Here is a 21,343-nt window from a genome sequence, read left to right as displayed (position 1 = left end):
CTACCTAAGTGTAGTTTATTGCTATCATCACTGCCCTCTCCTTTATAGACACTGTTTTCACAGCTGCACAAGTTGTTGCTTTAGTCTCATCCTCCTGAAGTACAGATGCTTTCCTTCTTAAAGCCCTGTTTGAAGGCTAGGTCAAGCTGAATTTGTAGAACAATGAACATGGGGATTCCCGGGACTCTAGTACCCAGCCACCCTGAGAAATAGGGCCTTGTCCCTCACTTTCCAGCTAAGGTAATACTTGAATCTAAAACTCTTAACATGTTGGTTTCATCATGCTGTAGCTCCATCTCATATTCTGGGTTATCTGGAAATTACTGTGCTTGAGTATGTTTAAATTTAGAGAAAAAACATACATCCAGAATACGGATAAAATTCAGCCTTGTTTTCCTTTTTTATAGAGGTTTATTCATTTACAGCATTCAAATACATAGTACTAATACTAGTAGAAGAGAATGTTTACTTGGAAAGACTTTCCTAAAATTTCAAAGGCATTTATTTACCAAAAAGTATATAACCAGCAAAGTAAGCAACTCCTTAACTGATATTTGATCATCATACAATGTAATGATAAAATAATACTTTAATAAGTATAAATCATTTATTTTAATAAGTAATAATTCATTCAATTCTAGCTCTTAATACCCTAGCTCTTAATACCCTCTAAAGAGAAGAAATTATATTTTAAAGATTCTGTTAGGCTTCTATGGTAAGTAACTTCCATCTTCTTTTATAAACTAATAGTTGGATGAAATCTTATCCCATGGAAAATACCCAATCAGTTAATTGTATGTTCTTTGAATAGTATCAGATGTAAAATGAGAAAAACTACACAGTTCATGGATGATTGCTCACAAATAAAAATAGATCTTTCCCAACTGATGTCTTGCCATACTAGATTTTAATAACAAGGTTAAGAAGGTACTCACTTTAAAATCAAGGTATCTATGTATGATACAGAGGGTAACAAAATCTTCAGCAGATAAGCCAGGTAAATTTTCAAAATCTAAACGAAGTTTATAAAGAGAGATTTACTTTAACAGAGCAAGTGATTCCAAAAGGCATATATTTATCATAAAAACAAATGCAAATGATTGCTTTTGATTTCATCCTGATTTATGAAAAAGTTACTCCTGTGAGCTTCTGGCTTCCTCCTATAACAAACAGCTGCCAGGTCATCCTTATCTAGTCATTAGAAGAGGAATACTTTCTGTGCTGTGGTCAGACCATGATATTGTACTTTCACAATCTGAAGAGTGAGGACTTTTTCTTTAATAAGAAGCAAGGTCAAGTCTTCAGGTGATTCAGAATTCTAGTGTTTAAGCCTAACCATCTAAAACTAACTGCCTTTAATCCTGGCTGCACTCTGGAATTACCTGGGGAGCTTAAAAAATACTGATGCCTGGCCCCAAACCCAGAGCTTAAGGGTGTAGCCTGCGTATTGGGATAACAATAGAATATGCATTTATCTGTATAAACGGACTTTTGTTCATCATATATGAAAAATGGACTCCAAAGTGAAATCAATTTACAACACTCAGCAAAAAAGAGAGGCTCTTGTGCATTTGACGAGTAACTTCTTACCTAGTTTGCCCAACACAGCATAAATTTTTGCTCTGATATTCTCAGCAACATCCATAACTGCAATGGTTGGGCAGTTAGCAGGCAGTGGTGTGATTTTTTGCTCTTCTTGAAAACTAGTAAATAGAGGTTTCTTTGTATCTAATCATTGGATATCATGAAAATATAGAAAGGACAGATAAAAACTGTAGTAAATTAATACTTAATTTTAAGATTTTAGTCTAGACATCATAAAATATATAAAAATATTGTAAGAGTACAATACTGCCTGATACATGGTTACTCCTTTAAAAGCATAAATAATCAATAATTTCTTCCCCATTCTGTTGCAAAACTTAAAGCTTTCATTTTTAACTATTTATGTAAAATATAAAAATTTCACAAAATTACTTTTTTAAAAGTGAAACTTTCACATAAAAAACTTTTCTAATTTTGAGATCCAGAAATTGAACACTGTCAGTTTAACAATGATGTAATTTGCTTTTGGTTTCTATATATTATGCTATAAATATAAAAACTATTTTATGATGTTATAGATCAAAAGTTAGAAACAATAAAAATGGTTTGAAGATAGAAATCATCAGAAGTTAAAGGGGAAAGTATTTTCACTTAAAAATAAACAATACTAACAGATGAAACTATAATAAGAATTGTAAGAGGTTTAGAAAATATAATGTAGCATTATAAAATAGATAAATGAAATATAAATTCTGGTACTATTAACTTCATTAATTTAGAGTCTAGTAATTAAAATTTATGACCATTGGATTTATTTTTATTTAAAAGTTTCTTCTTTCATATAAAAAGTAAACTGTATAAATATGAATCAACAGAAATGTACAAAATACAATAAAAATTGTTCTCACTCAACTTATGTCCCAAATTTTATTGGTAAATGAAATATTACTGAATATACTTACAAAAGCAGGTAACTCAAAGAAAGTTCTTTAAGAAGTATTGTTAAGTTTTTTATTTTCAATTTAAAAAATATAATCAAATACCATTTCCTGAAAATATTCTATAAAAATATGAACCTGCTACTAATTTACTTAGTATGGTGTAAGGCCCCATACTTTCCTAAGATTGCTTTTTAAAAATACGGATCTAATTGCTTTTACAAACAATTATAAATACACTTACCAACGATCTTCCCATGTTTATCACGTTTTACTCCTAGTTCTTTCTCTTCCTTTCTCCACAATTTAATTAAAAGACTAGCAGCTGTTTGATCCTTCTTCCCTCGCCAAGCATTGACATAAGCTACAGTTTTGGGATTATCACAAAATTCAACCATTATTCCAAGTATTAGATTACAGAATTTTTTTTGGTTCAACTTTTGCAAGGAAACAGAAAAAGAAAAATGTTGCAATTAATATTTAGAATTATTGTCTTAAAAAAGAAAGGAGAAACTTTTGTATTAATCAGTTGGATTCTTCTAAATGACTGCCTTATAAAATTAAGACTCTAAGTATGATTTGTGACCATCTCCTATTAAAATAAATACCATTGTAATGAGTCCATTTTCAAACATTAGGGATTCTTAAAAAATAGAAAGAAAAAGATTCCATATAATTCTGATGTAGTCATAAACATATGTCATGAACAAAAATGTAATTGATTTAGCTGAGTAGGAAAGAGAGAGATTGTCAAAATAAGTGAAAATGTTCATTTTAAGTGGAGCAAGGTAAATGGTGCTATGCATAGGACTCTGTAATTACAGAATCTTTCCAGTTTACCTGCGTAATTAAAGTTTGTAAAGTTGTCTCATCCTAGCTGTAACCTCATTGTTACTAAGATACCAACTGATGGTAACTCCAAGTGGCAGTCACATGTGAAAATAAATCAAAATGAGGTATAATTTTGTATTTTGAAACTCAGCATCCATAAAAGAGTATTTAAGCACTTAAGAAAAATTATCGTATTAAGCATATTTCCTCTGTTTTCCTGCAAACAGTTTTCAGCAAACCAAAATTTAGGTATAGAGAAGTCCAACCAGAGCAATGGCCTCCACACAGTAATGGTTTCTGTGTGAAATATTTTTGGTTGATTAACTCCTACAGTATACTGCTAATAGAATATAGCAAAGGAAACATGTAACCTGTTGTCTGAATTGCAAACATTATCAGTTTCCTCTTTCATTAAATTAAGGGTAATAATATTACCTGCTTTAGAGAGTTATTATGATGAGTTATATGAGACTGCCTGTCACATAGTAAACGCTCAATGATATTTAACCTTTACTAGCAATTACCATTTCACACTGAATAAATATTTTAGCAGACTGTATTAAGCAGAATCCTCAATCAAATGAGTTTTTTACTCCGATACTTCACATTCAGGAGAAAGAGGCAAATGTCAAGGGTTGAAGTTTATACAGGAACTTCAGTAAAGAAGATTTGTAATTTGTAGTTAACTTGGTTGGTTTAATCCATGTTAAATGCAATCTAATAATTACATTCATAACTATAGAAAACACAACAAAAATATGTCAGGAACTATTCTAACTAATGCATGTATATGTGTACACACACACACATAATCACTCACATAATCCTTCCACCAATGCATAAGGTAGATAAATGTTATCTCTGTTTTATAGATGAAGAAATTGGTAGCAGAGATGTTAAATAATTTTTCAAAGTTACACAGCTAACAACTATTAGAGGCTTCAGTCAGACTGATTCCAACCTGTGCTCACAACCACTGTGTTATATGGCCTCTCCTACCAGCCTTCATGCCTTTCCATCCAAGAAACGCTGATGGTGAAGGAGAGTGGACACAAGTAAGAAATGTCTTTTATGTCTTCTATATAATATTAAAATAAAATATAATTGTTTAATATGTACATGCATAATATCATTCCTTGCTTCCAAATCTTAAGTATAAGCTAGATTCCAGAACGATATGCCAAATTAATGTTGTAGCTTTGAGAATCCCTGACACTGACCATGTGCCTCTGGGCATACTTGTACGCTAGTCAGAGAAACACGGTGAGCTGTATGTCATTTAGGACTACATAGGTCCTTCTGTATTATGTTCAATTTTCTGAACTTTCAAAGGGTTTCTGGTTATGACTCATTCAAGGTGGGTTATTTTTATTATTATCATTATTATTTACTTGTTTTTTGTTTGTAGTGTTTTATATCTAATGAGTTCACTCTCATCTCTAGTGTAAACTAATTTTCTTTCAGAGTTAAAAGGACACAGATAACTTTAGTATCTTTGCTAAGTCAAAGTAGGTTTGTTATTCTGTTAATAAAATCAAGAATGGTGGCAATCATAGGCAGTGACATAGCTAGAACTCTGCATGAGAATATCTCCCAAAGTTTTACTGAAACAAAAGTATACTTTCTCTTTCATATCATCTTAACTATGGACCCACTTAGAATTGAGGCTAGTAGGGGATTGCTGTAAGGATCTTTGCCATTCTTCTCAGCTGCCTTCCTGGAAGGCTTAATATGCTCACTTCTGCTCATTCTGTAAAACAGTATATGACACACTAGATTCTTCACATTACCTACAAACTATACACAGTTTTTTAAAAATGCTGGTCTTTACTCCTTTGTCTAAGGTGACCCTTTTAATACTAAGAGAAGAAGCTAGAAGTTATTAATAAATGATTATTGATTTTTAAATAATCTAGCTGTTACTTTAAAGTTTCATGGGGAAAAACAAAACAAGACAGAACAAATTCTCGGCTGTCATGTGTTTGGGAACACTGACCTAAGTAAACTGGTTTCTTCACTGGAGGAATTTTCAGACTCTACTATGCCAATGCATACTATGAAACTCCAGGAGGGATTTTTGTTTAAAACAAATATTTGAACACTATTTGAGGGCACATTTAATCACAGAGTAGTGTTCTGTGATACTCAGTTTGGAAAGTTAATAAAGACATTTATTTTTTGTTTCACAATTGTTATAATCATACTTACTGCCATTAAATCCAAAAGGAGAAAAATGCCTTCCTTTTCAAGAAAGTAATCCTCTGAGGGGTAACATCCCAAAATGCAGCACCTTAAGTAAAGAAAGTTATTCACTTAACAAGGCTTTATTGTTCAATTCAATTTGTGAGTCTATTTCTATTAAAAAATCTTCTCAAAGAATATTTTTTCTTCATTTCCTTAAATCAAGTAGTTAATTTCTTTGCTTAAAAAATTGAACTTTGGGGCTTCCCTGGTGGCACAGTGGTTGAGAGTCCGCCTGCCGATGCAGGGGACACGCGTTCGTGCCCTGGTCCGGGAAGATCCCACATGCCGCAGAGTGGCTGGGCCCATGAGCCATGGTCGCTGAGCCTGCGCGTCCAGAGCCTGTGTTCCACAACGGGAGGGGCCATGGCAGTGAGAGGCCCACGTACCGCAAAAAAAAAAGAAAAAAAAAATTGAACTTTAAAGAGACTTTGTCAGTGTAGTTTAATTTCAACTATTTAAACACTAATATTGTTTAATTATTTTTCATAACTGCCTATTTCTTTTCTGTAGATGCAATATTCTCCTCTGCTTTCCTGATATTAATTATTCTTAAAGGTCTCCTCTGTTGCTCTATTAACTTTTTCTTCAAGATTTCTTCACTTACTGTCTATCTTTTACAGTGCTAGCATGCCTGAAACATTTGTTGTTTTTAATTACATCCCTTCTTTGCGTATGATATTATTTGCTGAAGTGCCTGCTGCTTAGGCCTGTGCAGCTCATATGGAGTGAGGGACTGAAGTTGCTGTCAGGGGTACTTTCACTGTTTTCCTGGGTGGGGGCTGGATATGGGCTGAATAGGCTGGTGCTGGTGGTGGTGTTGGTAAACAGAGCCTAATCTCCCTCTAGCCCTCCCAGGCCTTGCAAGCCTGCTGGGGTCAAACTGTATTGTATACCCTTCCTATTTAACATAGTATCTATCTATCTATCATTCAATAATAATGTGATAATTATTTAACATGGATCCCTCTTCAAAAAAAAAAAGAGACCCAGGCTTCCCTGGTGGCGCAGTGGTTGAGAGTCTGCCTGCCGATGCAGGGGACACGAGTTCGTGCCCTGGTCCGGGAAGATCCCACATGCCGCAGAGCGGCTGGGCCCGTGAGCCATGGCCGCTGAGCCTGCGTGTCCGGAGCCTGTGCTCCGCAACGGGAGAGGCCACAACAATGAGAGGCCCACGTACCGCAAAAAAAAAAAAAAAAAAGAGACGCTGTTTCTGCTGGCTGTTTTGTGACGGTGGTTGTGTGAGGGTCCGTGCATAAAGGCCATCAGCTTGGCCCCTCTCACTCAGGTGCTTCCAGGTTTTACAATCTATGGCTATGAATCACACTTCTTTTTTTCCCACTTTTGAAGTGGTACTCTCTGATGCCTATCATGGGCTGCCTTTAGACTCTTTAATTCATAACAATTACAAAAAGAGAAAAAAATAGAACATGCTTCTCTGTTCAGAAATTAAATAATATACTTCTAAAATTCACATAGATTGAAAAGAAAATCACACTGAAAATAGTTTGAACATAATGATAATACAAATAGAACATATGGAAACTCGGCTTACAGGAGATTTTACAGCCTTAGATGGATATATTAGAAAAGAAGAAAGGTTGAAACCCAATGATCCTGGCATCTATCTCAAGAAATAGAAAAGGTTGAGATTGGTTCAAGATGGTGGAGAGGAAGGACGTGCTCTCACTCCCTCTTGCAAGAACACTGGAATAGAAACTAACTGCTGAACAGTCATCGACAGGAAGACACTGGAACTCACCAAAAAAGATACCCCACATCCAAAGACAAAGGAGAAGCCACAATGAGATGGTAGGAGGGGCGCAATCACAATAAAATCAAATCTCACAACTGCTGGGTGGGTGACCCACAAAGTGGAGAACACATTCCACAGAAGTCCACCCACTGGAGTGAAGGTTTTGAGCCCCATGTCAGCCTTCTGAAACTGGGGGTTGGGCAACAGGAGGAAGAATTCCTAGAGAATCAGAATTTGAAGGCTAGCAGGATTTGACTGCAGGACTTTGACAGGACTGGGGGAAAAAGACTCCACTCTTGGAGGGCACACACAAAGTAGTGTGTGCATCGGGACCCAGGGGAAGGAGCAGTGACCCCACAGAGACTGAACCAGACCTACTGCTACTGCTGGGGGGTCTCCTGCAGAGATGGGGGCGGGTCTGTCTCACCGTGAGGACAAGGACACTGGCAGCAGAAGTTCTGGGAAGTACTCCTTGGCCTGAGCCCTCCCAGAGTCCGCCATTAGCCCCACAAAAGAGCCTGGGTAGGCTCCAGTGTTGGGTTGCCTCAGGGCAAACAACCAACAGGGAGGGGACCCAGCCCCACCCATCAGCAGGCAAGCAGATTAAAGTTTTACTGAGCTCTGCCCACCAGAGCAAAAGCCAGCTCTACCCACCACCAGTCCCTCCCATCGGAAAACTTGCACAAGCCTCTTAGATAGCCTCATCCACCAGAGGGCAGACAGCAGAAGCAAGAACTACAATCCTGCAGCCTGTGAAACAAAAACCACATTCATAGAAAGACAGACAAGATGAAAAGGCAGAAGGCTATGTACCAGATGAAGGAACAAGATAAAACCCCAGAAAAACAACTAAATGAAGTGGTGATAGGCAACCTTCCAGAAAAAGAATTCAGAATAATGATAGTGAAGATGATCCAGGACCTTGGAAAAAGAATGCCAGCAGAGATCGAAAAGATGCAAGAAATGTATAACAAAGACCTAGAAAAATTAAAGAACAAACAGAGATGAACAATATAATAAATGAAGTGAAGACTACATGAGAAGGAATCAATAGCAGAATAACTGAGACAGAAGAACGGATAAGTGACCTGGAAGACAGAATGGTGGAATTCACTGCTGCAGAACAGAATAAAGAGAAAAGAATGAAAAGAAATGAAGACAGCCTAAGAGACCTCTGGGACAACAATAAATGCAACTACATTTGCATTATAGGGGTCCCAGAAGGAGAATAGAGACAGAAATGACCTGAGAAAATATGTGAAGAGATTATAGTCCAAAACTTCCCTAACATGGGAAAGGAAATAGCCACCCAAGTCCAGGAAGCGCAGAGAGTCCCATACAGGATAAACCCAAAGAGAAACACGCTGAGACACATAGTAATCAAATTGGCAAAAATTAAGGACAAAGTAAAAATATTGAAAGCAGCAAGGGAAAAATGACAAATAACATACAAGGGAACTCCCATAAGGTTAACAGCTGATTTCTCAGCAGAAACTCTACAAGCCACAAGGGAGTGGCATGACATACTTAAAGTGATGAAAGGGAAAACGTACAACCAAGATTACTCTACCAAGCAAGAATCTCATTCAGATTGAATGGAGAAATCAAAAGCTTTACAGACAAGCAAAAGCCAAGAGAATTCAGCACCACCAAACCAGCTCTACAACAAATGCTAAAGGAACTTCTCTAAGTGTGAAACACAAGAGAAGAAAAGGACCTACAAAAACAAACCCAAAATGATTAAGAAAATGGTAATAGGAACATACATATCGATAATAACCTTAAACGTGAATGGATTAAATGCTCCAACCAAAAGACACAGGCTTGCTGAATGGATACAAAAACAAGACCCATATATACGCTGTCTAAAAGAGACCCAGTTCAGACCTAGGGACACGTACAGACTGAAAGTGAGAGGATGGAAAAAGATATTCCATGCAAACAGAAATCAAAAGACAGCTGGAGTGGCAATACTCATATCAGATAAAATACACTTTAAAATAAAGAATGTTACAAGAGACAAGTAAGGACACTACATTATGGGGAAGGGATCAATCCAAAAAGAAGATATAACAATTATAAATATATATGCACACAACATAGGAGCATCTCAATACATAAGGCAACTGCTAACAGCTATAAAAGAGGAAATCGACAGTAACACAATAACAGTGGGGGATTTTAACACCTCACTTACACCAATGGACAGATCATTCAAAATGAAAATAAATAAGGAAACAGAAGCTTTAAATGACACAACAAACCAGATAGATTTAATTGATATTTATAGGACATCCCATCCTAAAATAGCAGATTACACTTTCTTCTCAAGTGTGCATGGAACATTCTAGAGGATAAACCACATCTTGGGTCACAAATCAAGCCTCAGTAAATTTAAGGAAATAGAAATCATATCAAGCATCTTTTCTGACCACAACACTATGTGATTAGAAATCAATTACAGGGAAAAAAACGTAAAAAACACAAACACATAGAAGCTAAACAATACGTTACTGAATAACCAAAAGACCACTGAAGAAATCAAAGAGGACATCAAAAAATACCTAGAGACAAATGAAAATGAAAACATGATGATCCAAAACCTATGGGATGCAGCAAAAGCAGTTCAAAGAGGGAAGTTTTTAGCTATACAAGCCTACCTCAAGAAACAAGAAAAATCTCAAATAAACAATCTAACCTTACATGTAAAGGAACTAGAGAAAGAAGAACAAACAAAACCCAAAGTTAGCAGAAGGAAATAAATCATAAAGATGAGAGCAGAAATAAATGATATAGAAACAAAGAAAACAATAGCAAAGATCAATAAAACTAAAAGCTGGTTCTTTGAGAAGATAAACAAAATTGATAAACCATTAGCCAGACTCATCAAGAAAAACAGGTAGAGGACTCAAATCAATAAAATTAGAAATGAAAAAGGAGAAGTTACAACAGACACCGTAGAAATACAAAGCATCCTAAGAGACTACTACAAGCAACTCTATGCCAATAAAATGGAAAACCTGGAAAAAATGGACAAATTCTTAGAAAGGTATAACCTTCCAAGACTGAACCAGGAAGAAGTAGAAAATATGAATAGACTAATCACAAATAATGAAATTGAAACTGTGATTAAAAATCTTCCAACAAACAAAAGTCCAGGACCAGATGGCTTCACAGGTGAATTCTACCAAACATTTAGAGAAGAGCTAACAGCCATCCTTCTCAAACTCTTACAAAAAATTGCAGAGGAAGGAACACTCCCAAACTCATTTTATGAGGCCACCATCACCTGATACCAAAACCAGACAGATACTACAAAAAAAGAAAATTACAGACGAATATCACTGATGAATATAGATGCAAATATCCTCAACAAAATACTAGCAAACAGAATCCAACAACACATTAAGAGGATCATACACCATGATCAAGTGGGACTTATCCCAGGGATGCAAGAATTCTTCAATATATGAAAATCAATCAATATGATACACCATATTAACAAACTGAATAAAAACCATATGATCATCTCAATAGATGCAGAAAAAGCTTTTGACAAAATTCAACAACCATTTATGATTAAAACTCTCCAGAGAGTGGGCATAGAGGGAACCTACCTCAAAATAATAAAGGCCATATACGACAAACCCATAGCAAACATCATTCTCAATGGTGAAAAACTGAAAGCATTTCCTTTAAGATCAGGAACGACACAAGGATGTCCACTCTCACCACTATTATTCAACATAGTTTTGGAAGTCCTAACCACAGCAATCAGAGAAGAAAAAGAAAGAAAAGGAATCCAAATTGCAAAAGAAGAAGTAAAACTGTCACTGTTTCCCAATGACATGATACTATACATAGAGAATACTAAAGATGCCACCAGAAAACTACTAGAGCTAATCAATGTATTTGGTAAAGTTGCAGGACACAAAATTAATGCACAGAAATCTCTTGCATTCCTATATACTAATGACGAAAAATCTGAAAGAGAAATTAAGGAAACAGTCCCATTTACCATTGCAACAAAAAGAATAAAATACCTAGGAATAAACCTACCTAGGGAGACAAAAGACCTGTATGCAGAAAGCTATAAGACACTGATGAAAGAAATTAAAGAGGATACAAACAGATGGAGAGATATACCATGTTCTTGGATTGGAAGAATCAATATTGTGAAAATGACTATACTCCCCAAAGCAATCTACCAATTCAATGCAATCCCTATCAAATTACCAATGGCATTTTTTACAGAACTAGAATAAAAAATTTAAAATTAGTATGGAGACAAAAAAGACCCCGAATAGCCAAAGCAGTCTTGAGGGAAAAAAACGGAGCTGGAGGATTCAGACTCCCTGACTTCAGACTGTACTACAAAGCTACAGTAATCAACACAGTATGGTACTGGCACAAAAACAGATACATAGATCAATGGAACAAGATAGAAAGCCCAGAGATAAACCCACACACCTATGGTCAACTAATCTATGACAAAGGAGGCAAGGATATAAAATGCAGAAAAGACAGTCTCTTCAATAAGTGGTGCTAGGAAAACTGCACAGCTACATGTAAAAGAATGAAATTACAACACTCCCTAACACCATACACAAAAATAAAGTCAAAATGGATTAGAGACCTAAATGTAAGGCCAGACACTATAAAACTCTTAGAGGAAAACATAGGAAGAACACTCTTTGACATAAACCACAGCAAGATCTTTTTTGATCCACCTCCTAGAGTAATGGAAATAAAAACAAAAATAAACAAATGCGACCTAATGAAACTTCAAAGCTTTTGCACAGCAAAGGAAACCATAAACAAGATGAAACGACAACCCTCAGAATGGGAGAAAATATTTCCAAATGAATCAACAGACAAAGGATGAATCTCCAATGTATATAAACAGCTCATGCAACTCAATATTAAAGAAACAAACAACCCAATCCAAAAATGGGAAGAAGACCTAAATAGACATTTCTCCAAAGAAGACATACAGATGGTCAAGAAGCACATGAAAAGCTGCTCAACATCACTAATTATTAGAGAAATGCAAATCAATACTACAGTGAGGTATCACCTCACACCAGTTAGAATGGGCATCATCAGAAAATCTGCAATCAACAAATGCTGGAGAGGGTGTGGTGAAAAGCGGACCCTCTTGCACTGTTAGTGGGAAGGTAAATTGATACAGCCACTATGGAGAACAGTATGGAGGTTCCTTAAAAACCTAAAAGTAGAATTAACATATGATCCAGCAATCCCACTACTGAGAAAACCATAATTCAAAAAGACACATTCACCCCAATATTCATTGCAGCACTATTTACAATAGCCAGGTCATGGAAGGAACCTAAATGCCCATCGACAGACAAATGGATAAAGAAGCTGTGGTAAATATTGACAATGGAATATTACTCAGCCATAAAAAGGAACGAAGTTGAGTCATTTGTAGAGACATGGATGGATCTAGAGACTGTCATACAGAGTGCAGTAAGTCAGAAAGAGAAAAACAAATATGATTTATTAACACATATATGTTGAACCTAGAAAAATGGTACAGATGAACCAGTTTGCAGGACAGAAATGGAAACACAGATGTAGAGAACAAACGTATGGATACTAAGGGGGGACAGCGGCAGGGGCATGGGGGTGGTGGTGTGATGAATTGGGAGATTGGGATTGACATGTATACACTGAGGTGTATAAAACGGATGACTAATAAGAACTGCTGTATAAAAAAATAAATAAAATTAAATTCCAGAAAAACAAAAGAAATAGAAAAGGTGAAATTGAATGAAAGAAAAAAACCTACAGAAATTAATTAAATATAAAACAAAATAAAATAGAAATAATAATGCACACAAATTGATTCTTTAAAAAGACTAATAGGGCTTCCCTGGCGGTGCAGTGGTTGAGAGTCCGCCTGCCGATGCAGGGCACATGGGTTCGTGCCCTGGTCCGGGAAGATCCCACATGCCGCGGAGCAGCTAGGCCCGTGAGCCATGGCCGCTGAGCCTGCGCGTCTGGAGCCTGTGCTCCGCAACGGGAGAGGCCACAGCAGTGAGAGGCCCGCGTACCAAAAAAAAAAGACTAATAATATTGATCAACTCCTGGTGAAACCCATCAAGAAAAAAGCCAGAAGGAGAAGGCAGAAATGATTAATACCAAGAAAGGAAAAGAAAGCATCACTTGGTATCCTACAGACATTAAAAATCCTAAGAGGATATTACAAATAGCCTTATGAGAGTAAATATGAAATTTCAGACAAAATAAATGAGTGCCTAGGAAAAGACATCAGAGCCTATGCTAGAAAACCTTAATAGACACACACATATTAAAGAAATGAAATCTATACTTCAGAATCTTTCTACAAAGAGAACTCCAGGCACAGATGACTTAATTGGTGAATTCCACAAATTATTTAAGAAAGATATGAAAACAATCTTACACAAACTCTTTCTAGAAAAAATATTTCCTGTTTTCAGAGGTCAAAATAAACTAAATACCAAAACCATCCATGGAACATCAATAAAAAGGAAAATTAAACTCACATTACATGGTACCAAAAAAAAAAATCTAAAAACATTAGCTAATTGAATCCAACAACATAGAAAAAGAAATAATACACCATAACCAGATCAGACTTACTCAAGGCATACAATGTGATGGACCACATTAACAGAATAAAGGAGAAATACTATATGATATCTCAATAGAAGTAAAAGTGTTCGATAAAATGTAAAGTCCTTTCATGATGCAGATGAATAGACAAGAACTCCTCAGTTAAGTTCCTAAGAAAAGGAAAAAGATCCGATGCCCAGTGTTACTAATTAAACATTGGACTTATTACTTATCTCTTAGCCAAAGGGATTTGAGTTGTGCTGTAATAAAAGACACAGATAAATAAAATTATTTATCTTTATCTTAGTATAACTGTGAGGTATTAAATAAAAAAGGGATAAAACATCAAGTCATTTTCTGCAGTAACCACTGAATCCCAATGTACTGGTAGATAGTAAGGATGGTACTCATTAATATTCATCTCTAAATTTTTTACTATGCTTAATACAGCACTTTGGTCAATAAGACTTTGCTATTGAAACCTAAGATCAGGTTATCATTTTATCACTATATCCCTCTCTTCTCTGCAGTAAAAAAGAAACTAGATATTTGATTAGCCCCATTGTTTATGTGTATCTGGAAGAGAGCTGAGTATTCTAGCTCTCTAAATAAACAGAGAATTTGCAGGGGATAAATCTAGTTACTTCATCTTATGGAAAGTAATATTCATCAGAGTTTCCCCCCACCCCATGTTTACTGAAGTATAACTGGAATTTTTTAATCTGCATATAATTATTATATATAATTTGGTGAGTTTGCACATATGTATATACTTGTGTTACTATCACCACAATCCAGGTAATAAAAATATTCATCACCTCTAAAAGTTTCCTTGTATCCCTTTGTGGTATTTTTTTTTTTTTTTTTTTTAGTAGTAAGACCACTGAACATACTAGATCCATGCACTTAACAAATGTTTAAGTACACACAATACCTTACCTTAATTATAGCCGCTATATTATAGAGCAGATCTATGGGCAGTGTTGTACTGCAGATCTCTGGTATTTACTAATCTTGTATGACTATAACATTATACCTGGTGAACGATAACACCTCATGCCTCCCTCACTCCATCATTCCACTGTCTACATACTGTTATCTACTTCTACAATTTTGACTATTTTAGATGCTTTTTTTTTTTTTTTGGCGGTACGCGGGCCTCTCACTGTTGTGGCCTCTCCTGTTGCAGAGCACAGGCTCCGGACGCGCAGGCTCAGTGGCCATGGCTCACGGGCCCAGCTGCTCCGTGGCATGTGGGATCTTCCTGGACGGGGCACGAACCCGTGTCCCCTGCATCAGCAGGCGGACTCTCAACCACTGCACCACCAAGGAAGCCCTTAGATGCCTTTTATAAGAGAAATTATGTATAAGAGATATCCTTCTGTGAATGACTTATTTCACTTAGCATAATGTCTTCTAGGTCCATCCATGTTCTTGCAAATGGTAGGATTTCCTTCTCTTTTAAAGCTGAGTAATATTCCATTGTATGCATATACCACATTTTCTTTATTCATTCATCTGTTGATGGACATTTGGGTGGTTTCTGTATCTTTGCTATTGTGAATAATGCTGCAGTGAACATAAGATCTCTTCAAGATCCTGATTTTAATTCTTCTGGATATATACCCAGAAATGAGATTACTGGATCATATGGTAGTTCTATCTTTCATTTTCTGAGGAACCTCCATACTGTTTTCCACAGTGGCTGTACCACTATGTCTTTCACCCCTTGGTTATGTTTATTTTTAAGTATTTTATTCTTAGAAGTTGCAAATGTGATTATTTTCCTAATTTCCTTTTTTTGGAGTAGTTCATTATTGGTGTATAGAAATGCAACTGATTTTTATATGTTAATTTTGTATCCTACAAATTTACTGAATTCATTTATTAGTTCTAACAGTTTTTTGGTGGAGTCTTTAGTGTTTTTTACGTATAAGATCATGTCATCTGCAGAGATAATTTTACATTTTTCTTTCTGATTTGGATGCCTTTTATTTACTTATTTTTTCTTGCCTAACTGCTCTGGGTAGGACTTATAGTACTATATTGAGTAGAAGTGGTGAGAGTGGGCATCCTTGCCTTATACAGATCTTAGAGAAAAAGCTTTCAGCTTTTCACCATTCAGTGTGATATTAGCTGTGGCCTTTTCACATACAGCCTTTATTGTGTTGAGGTAAATTCCTTCTCCACCTAATTTATTGAGAGTTTTTATCATGAAAGGGTGTTGAATTCTGTCAAATGCTTTTTCTATATACATTGAGATAATTATGTGATTTTTGTCCTTTTGTGATATACCACATTAATGTGGTATATCACATTGACTAATATGCATATATAGAACTATTCTTGCTTTCCAGGGATAAATTCCACTTGGTCATGGTGTGTAATCCTTTTAATGTGCTGTTGAATTCAGTTTACTAATATTTTCTAGAGGATTTTTGCTTCCATGTTCATCAGGGATATTGGTCTGTAGTTCTCTCTCTTTTTTTTGGCCACACTGCATGGCTTGCAGGATCTTAGTTCCCTGACCAGGGATCGAACCCAGGCCCATGGCAGTGAAAGTGCCGAGTCCTAACCTCTGGACTACCAAGGAACTCCCAGTTCTTTTTTACGATGTCTTTGTCTGGCTTTGGTATTATGGTGATGCTGGCCTCATAAAATGAGTTCAGAAGTGTTCCCTATTCTCCTACCTTTCAGAATAATTCTTCTTAAAATTTTTGGTAAAAATCACATGAGAAGCTCTCTGGACATGGGCTTTTTTGGCTGGGAGGTTCTTGATTACTGATTCAATCTCCTTATTGTTATTGATCTGTTCAGGCTTTTTATTTCCTCTTGATTCAGTGTCAGTACATTGTATATTTCTAGGAATTTATCCATTTCTTCTATGTTCTCCAATTTGTTGGCAGATGGTTTATAACGGTCCCTTATGATCTTTTTTACTTCTGTGTTATCTGTTGTGATGTCTTCTCTTTCATTTATAATTTTATTTCAGTCTTCTCTCTTTTTCTCTTAGTTTAGCTAAAGTTTTGTCAATTTTCAAAACAGTTTTATCTCTTCAGAGAAGCACCTCTTGGTTTTGTTGAGTTTTTCTATTCTCTATTTCATTTATTTCTGCTGTAATTGTTATCATTTCCTTTGTTCTGATAACTTTGGGCTTGGTTTGTTCTGTTTTATAGTTCATTAAGGTGTAAAGTTAGGATGTTTGACTCTTTTTAAACATAGGGATTTTTCACTATAAACTTCCCTCTTAGTGCTGCTTTTGCTGTATCACGTAAGTTTAGGTATGCTGTGTTTTCATTTTAGTTTTTCTTGAGAAATTTTCTAATTTCCCTTTTATTTTTGTCTTTGACCCAATGGTTGTTCAAGACTGTGTTGTTTGATTTCCATGCATTTGTGAGTTTTTCTGGTTTCCGTTTGTTATTGATTTCTAGTTGTATTCAGTTGTGGTCAGAAAGGAATGATTTCAGTCTTCTTAAATTTCTCAAGACTTGTTTTATGACCTTACATGTGAGTTACCCTAGAGAATGCTCCATTTGTGTTTGTAAAAAAAAAGAAAAAAAACTCTGTGTCTCCTCTCAAAACTACTCAATACTTCACTTAGGGCCACCAAATGTGTAGGTTTTTCCTACACAAACCAATTCTTCAATTCTCAGTGGACATTAACTGGGTGTCCTAACAATTCAGTTCAATTCAGAAACTATCTACCTAGGTTAGCATCAGATCTCACAGGTTAAGGGTTCAGTCCCACAAGACTGTGCTGCTTTCCTTCCCCAACCTTAAATTCCAGTCCAGGTTGTCACCTGTGCTTCTGATAAAACAGCTATAGAGTAGCTCAGATCTCAGGAAAATAGTTTACTTACTAGATTACTAGTTTATTATAAAATGATCCAACTTGGGAACAGCCCGATGGAAGAGATGATCAGGGCAAGGTATATGGGGAAGGGGCATGGAGCTTCCATGCCCTCTCTCAGCACCTCCAAGTGTTCACCAACCTGGAAGCTCTCTCAATCACATAGTTTAGGATTTTTATGGAGGCTTCATTATGTAGGTGTAATTGATGAAATCAGTGGCCATTGATGGTTAAACTCAATTTTCAGCCTCTCTCCCCTCCCTGGAGGTTGAGGGTGGAGCTGAAAGTTACAACCCTTTAATTAACCATATAGTTAGCTCCCCTGGCAACCAGGCTCCCATCCTGTGGTTATCTAGGGGCTTTCCAAAAATCACCTCATTAACATAAACTCAGATGCAGTTGAAAGGGGCTTGTTATGAATAACAAAAGATACTACTTTCATCTTTATTACTCTGAAACTATTATAGGAACTGGGGATAAAAGAGCAAATATTGTAACAAAAGATGTTCCCATTGCTCTTATTAATTAAGAAATTAGAAGAATTTTAGGAGCTCTGTCCTAGAAATGAACCAAATACATATTTTAAAATTATAAATCACAATATCACAGTGATTAAAAAAATGTGTTTTCTGCTGTTATTGGTAGAATGTTCTACATACATCTGTTAGGCCCATTTGGTCTATAGTCATGAGGGGTTTTTTTTTTGTTTTTAAACTAATGTGTTGTAGTGTGGCTCTCATGAATTCTACCCAAACAGAAGAAATGTGTTAAGTGTTAATGATGTAGGAAACTCAACTAATTTTCCCAAAGACAAAATTTCATAAATTAATGTTAAGAAAAGTAGTATATATATATATATTTGCCCTTTGGAATGCTAAAATGTTTGGGAAACAATATTGATTAGGAAATACCTAATCAACTGGTTTTCAACTTTTTAAGATAAGATGAGTGAGGAATTCAGCAGTCTTCAAGAATAAGAATAGTGTATGAGTAATAGTAGATGCTTGTGTTTTCCCAGGCCAGGGCAAAATGGAACACATTCAAATCACAAAAAACAAAGATTTAAGTTTAGATACAAGAATGGTTTTATATTTGAGTGATGGACAAGACTACTTTCCAAAGGATAGTGTCATTTCTGGACTACTGAAAAGAAAAAGGCTTATCTTTCTGCTGTAGTTTTGAGGGAAGAAAATTGGCATACATAGCTACCAAAAGAGGTAATTTTCTTTTACTGTGATTCTATCTAACATGGGTACAGTAATACTCACCAAATGCTGTCCAATGTACTAAAAAGAAGTACATTATAGCCTAATCCACTCTGTAACTTCTTGGGGTCTGTTTTCATTACATGAAGAATTATATCCACTCCTTCAGTTCCAAAAATTTCCTAAGAGATTTATTTAAAAGTATTTCTTGAAATAAATAAATAATCCTTTCCTTTCCCATTGCATCCTGTCCCCTAAAAGTTTTTCTACCAGAAAAATACAACAACATTTTTAGGAAAGTAGTACTGTAATACAATTTTTCTTTTTTAAATTTGTACTCACTTGTTCTCAGGAATTTAAGACAAATTACTGTAAAGCTAGTCATTTTAGAGAGGATATCAGTCAACATGCCAGCTTAATGCCCCTTTATATTTTTTTCCCTTTCTCTTTCTTTAAAAAAAAAGTAAACCATAAGACTTATCCCATGGTTTTCTTCCACATTGTAATGAATGTAATCTAACATCATGTCAGATGAGTACTAGATAGCAACAACTAATTTAAGGGGTTAAAATTCTATCATGGAAGATTTTCCAATGTTCCCAAGAGAGAAATAAATTTATAAATAGCAGTTAAAACCTTTAATAATTTATGTGATGCTTTCACCAATTAATATTTGTCTGTTACCAAGTACCTTTCCTATTGTCTTGTCGTTCAGTTCTGGTTCCCAGTAAGCAAGACTATGAGTATTTTCCAGAAGAACACAGGCACAGGGTGATAGAATATAAGAAGTTCTACGAAAGCTTGGAGCTAAGTATGTGTTTACTGTTCTTTTTGCCTCTCCCTCAAATTGCTCTATTGAAACCTTCATAATTTTTAATTTTTATCTTTCCAAATCTATGTCTTGCTATTTAAATTATTAATCTCTGAGACTTAGAGTTTGCTATGGCATTAAAAAGATCAAAGGGAATTAAGCTCTTTTTCTAACTTTTAATTTTAGGTATGAACCGAATTCAAACCCAAAACATCATTTATAATGGTACAGCCTCTCTGGAAAACTATTTGCCAGTTTCTTCAAAACATACACCTACCTTATGATCCATTAGTTGCACTCCTAGGTATTTATCCAAGAGAAATGAAAGCATTATGTCCACAAAAAGACTAGTACAAGAATGTTAATTAAAGTTTTAAACATAGTAGTCCCAAATGGAATCAACCTAAGTGTTTATCAATAAGGGAATAGAGAAACAAATTTTGTTGTATTCATACAATACTATTCAGCAATAAAAAGGAATGAATTATTGATACATGCAACAACATGGATATATTTCAGAAATATGGTGCTGGCTGATAGAAACCAGAACTAATAGAGTAAATAATTATGTGATTCCATTCATATAAAGTTAAAAAAATAGGCAAAACTAATTTATGGGAATAGAAATCAGAAAAGTGGTTGCCTGTAGGCAAGTGGGGGCATGGCTGCTAAGCGGCATGAAAGAATTTTACAGGGAGATAAAAATATTCTATATTTAGGGCTTCCCTGGTGGCGCAGTGGTTGAGAGTCCGCCTGCCGATGCAGGGGACACAGGTTCGTGCCCCGGTCCAGGAAGATCCCACATGCCGCAGAGTGGCTAGGCCCATGAGCCATGGCCCCTGAGCCTGTGCGTCTGGAGCCTGTGCTCCACAACGGGAGAGGCCACAACAGTGAGAGGCCCGCGTACCGAAAAAAAAAAAAAAAAAATTCTATATTTTAATTGTGATATTGGTTAAATGGATGTATATATTTGTCAAAACCTATCAAACTATATACTTAAGATCTATATACTTTACTGTATGTAATTATACTCTTAAAAAAGAATATTAAATCTTCGTAAGATTAAAAAAACACCAATATTTATGGACATTTACTAAGGAAAAGTTCATAGTGTTATGTGATTGAGAGATCTAAACAAAACTTTGATTCACAGGCATACATACCTTCCTAGGAATATGATGTTCACAAAGACCAGATAAAATAAGTAAAATATCAGATTGAATTTCCAAAAGAATGGCCTCTTCCTTATCATTATACTTGCTTATTATATTTTTAAAGATTCCTGATTTGAAAAATGTTAAAGAATGTAAAGTTATTGAACATTGTATTTTTATTTTGATCAATTACTGTTCTGAAATTCTTTCTTATAAAATTTCAACTAGAAAAACTACTTTTAAAAGGGCTATTTTCATTGTATGGTTTCCTAGAAGCTGTAGACAGAAGATGATAAATGGATTCGTTGGGGTCTCAGTACAATCAGTAGCCCCATATATATAGAATTTCTAGTACATAATTAATGGCATGTCATTAAAAGAAGCCCTTAAC

The 21,343-nt window shown here is 35.5% G+C and overlaps 1 protein-coding gene across 1 annotated transcript in view; it reads right to left on the bottom strand.

The window, feature by feature from the left end:
- The window catches only part of CFAP69 (cilia and flagella associated protein 69), a gene marked incomplete at its 5' end in the record, with an annotated part of 68,308 nt that overhangs the window by 4,364 nt on the left and 42,601 nt on the right, over nucleotides 1-21,343 (bottom strand). Inside the window, 6 exons of the mRNA XM_082661918.1 lie at nucleotides 936-1,012; nucleotides 1,591-1,728; nucleotides 2,728-2,920; nucleotides 5,523-5,604; nucleotides 19,051-19,169; nucleotides 20,962-21,080. Of these exons, the coding sequence (XP_082518044.1) occupies nucleotides 936-1,012; nucleotides 1,591-1,728; nucleotides 2,728-2,920; nucleotides 5,523-5,604; nucleotides 19,051-19,169; nucleotides 20,962-21,080 (728 nt within the window). The remainder of the gene's footprint in view (nucleotides 1-935; nucleotides 1,013-1,590; nucleotides 1,729-2,727; nucleotides 2,921-5,522; nucleotides 5,605-19,050; nucleotides 19,170-20,961; nucleotides 21,081-21,343) is intronic.

Source organism: Grampus griseus, assembly GCF_964374135.1.
Source record: "Grampus griseus genome assembly, chromosome: 9".
NCBI lineage: Eukaryota > Metazoa > Chordata > Mammalia > Artiodactyla > Delphinidae > Grampus > Grampus griseus.
This window is presented reverse-complemented; position numbering and strand designations above follow the sequence as displayed.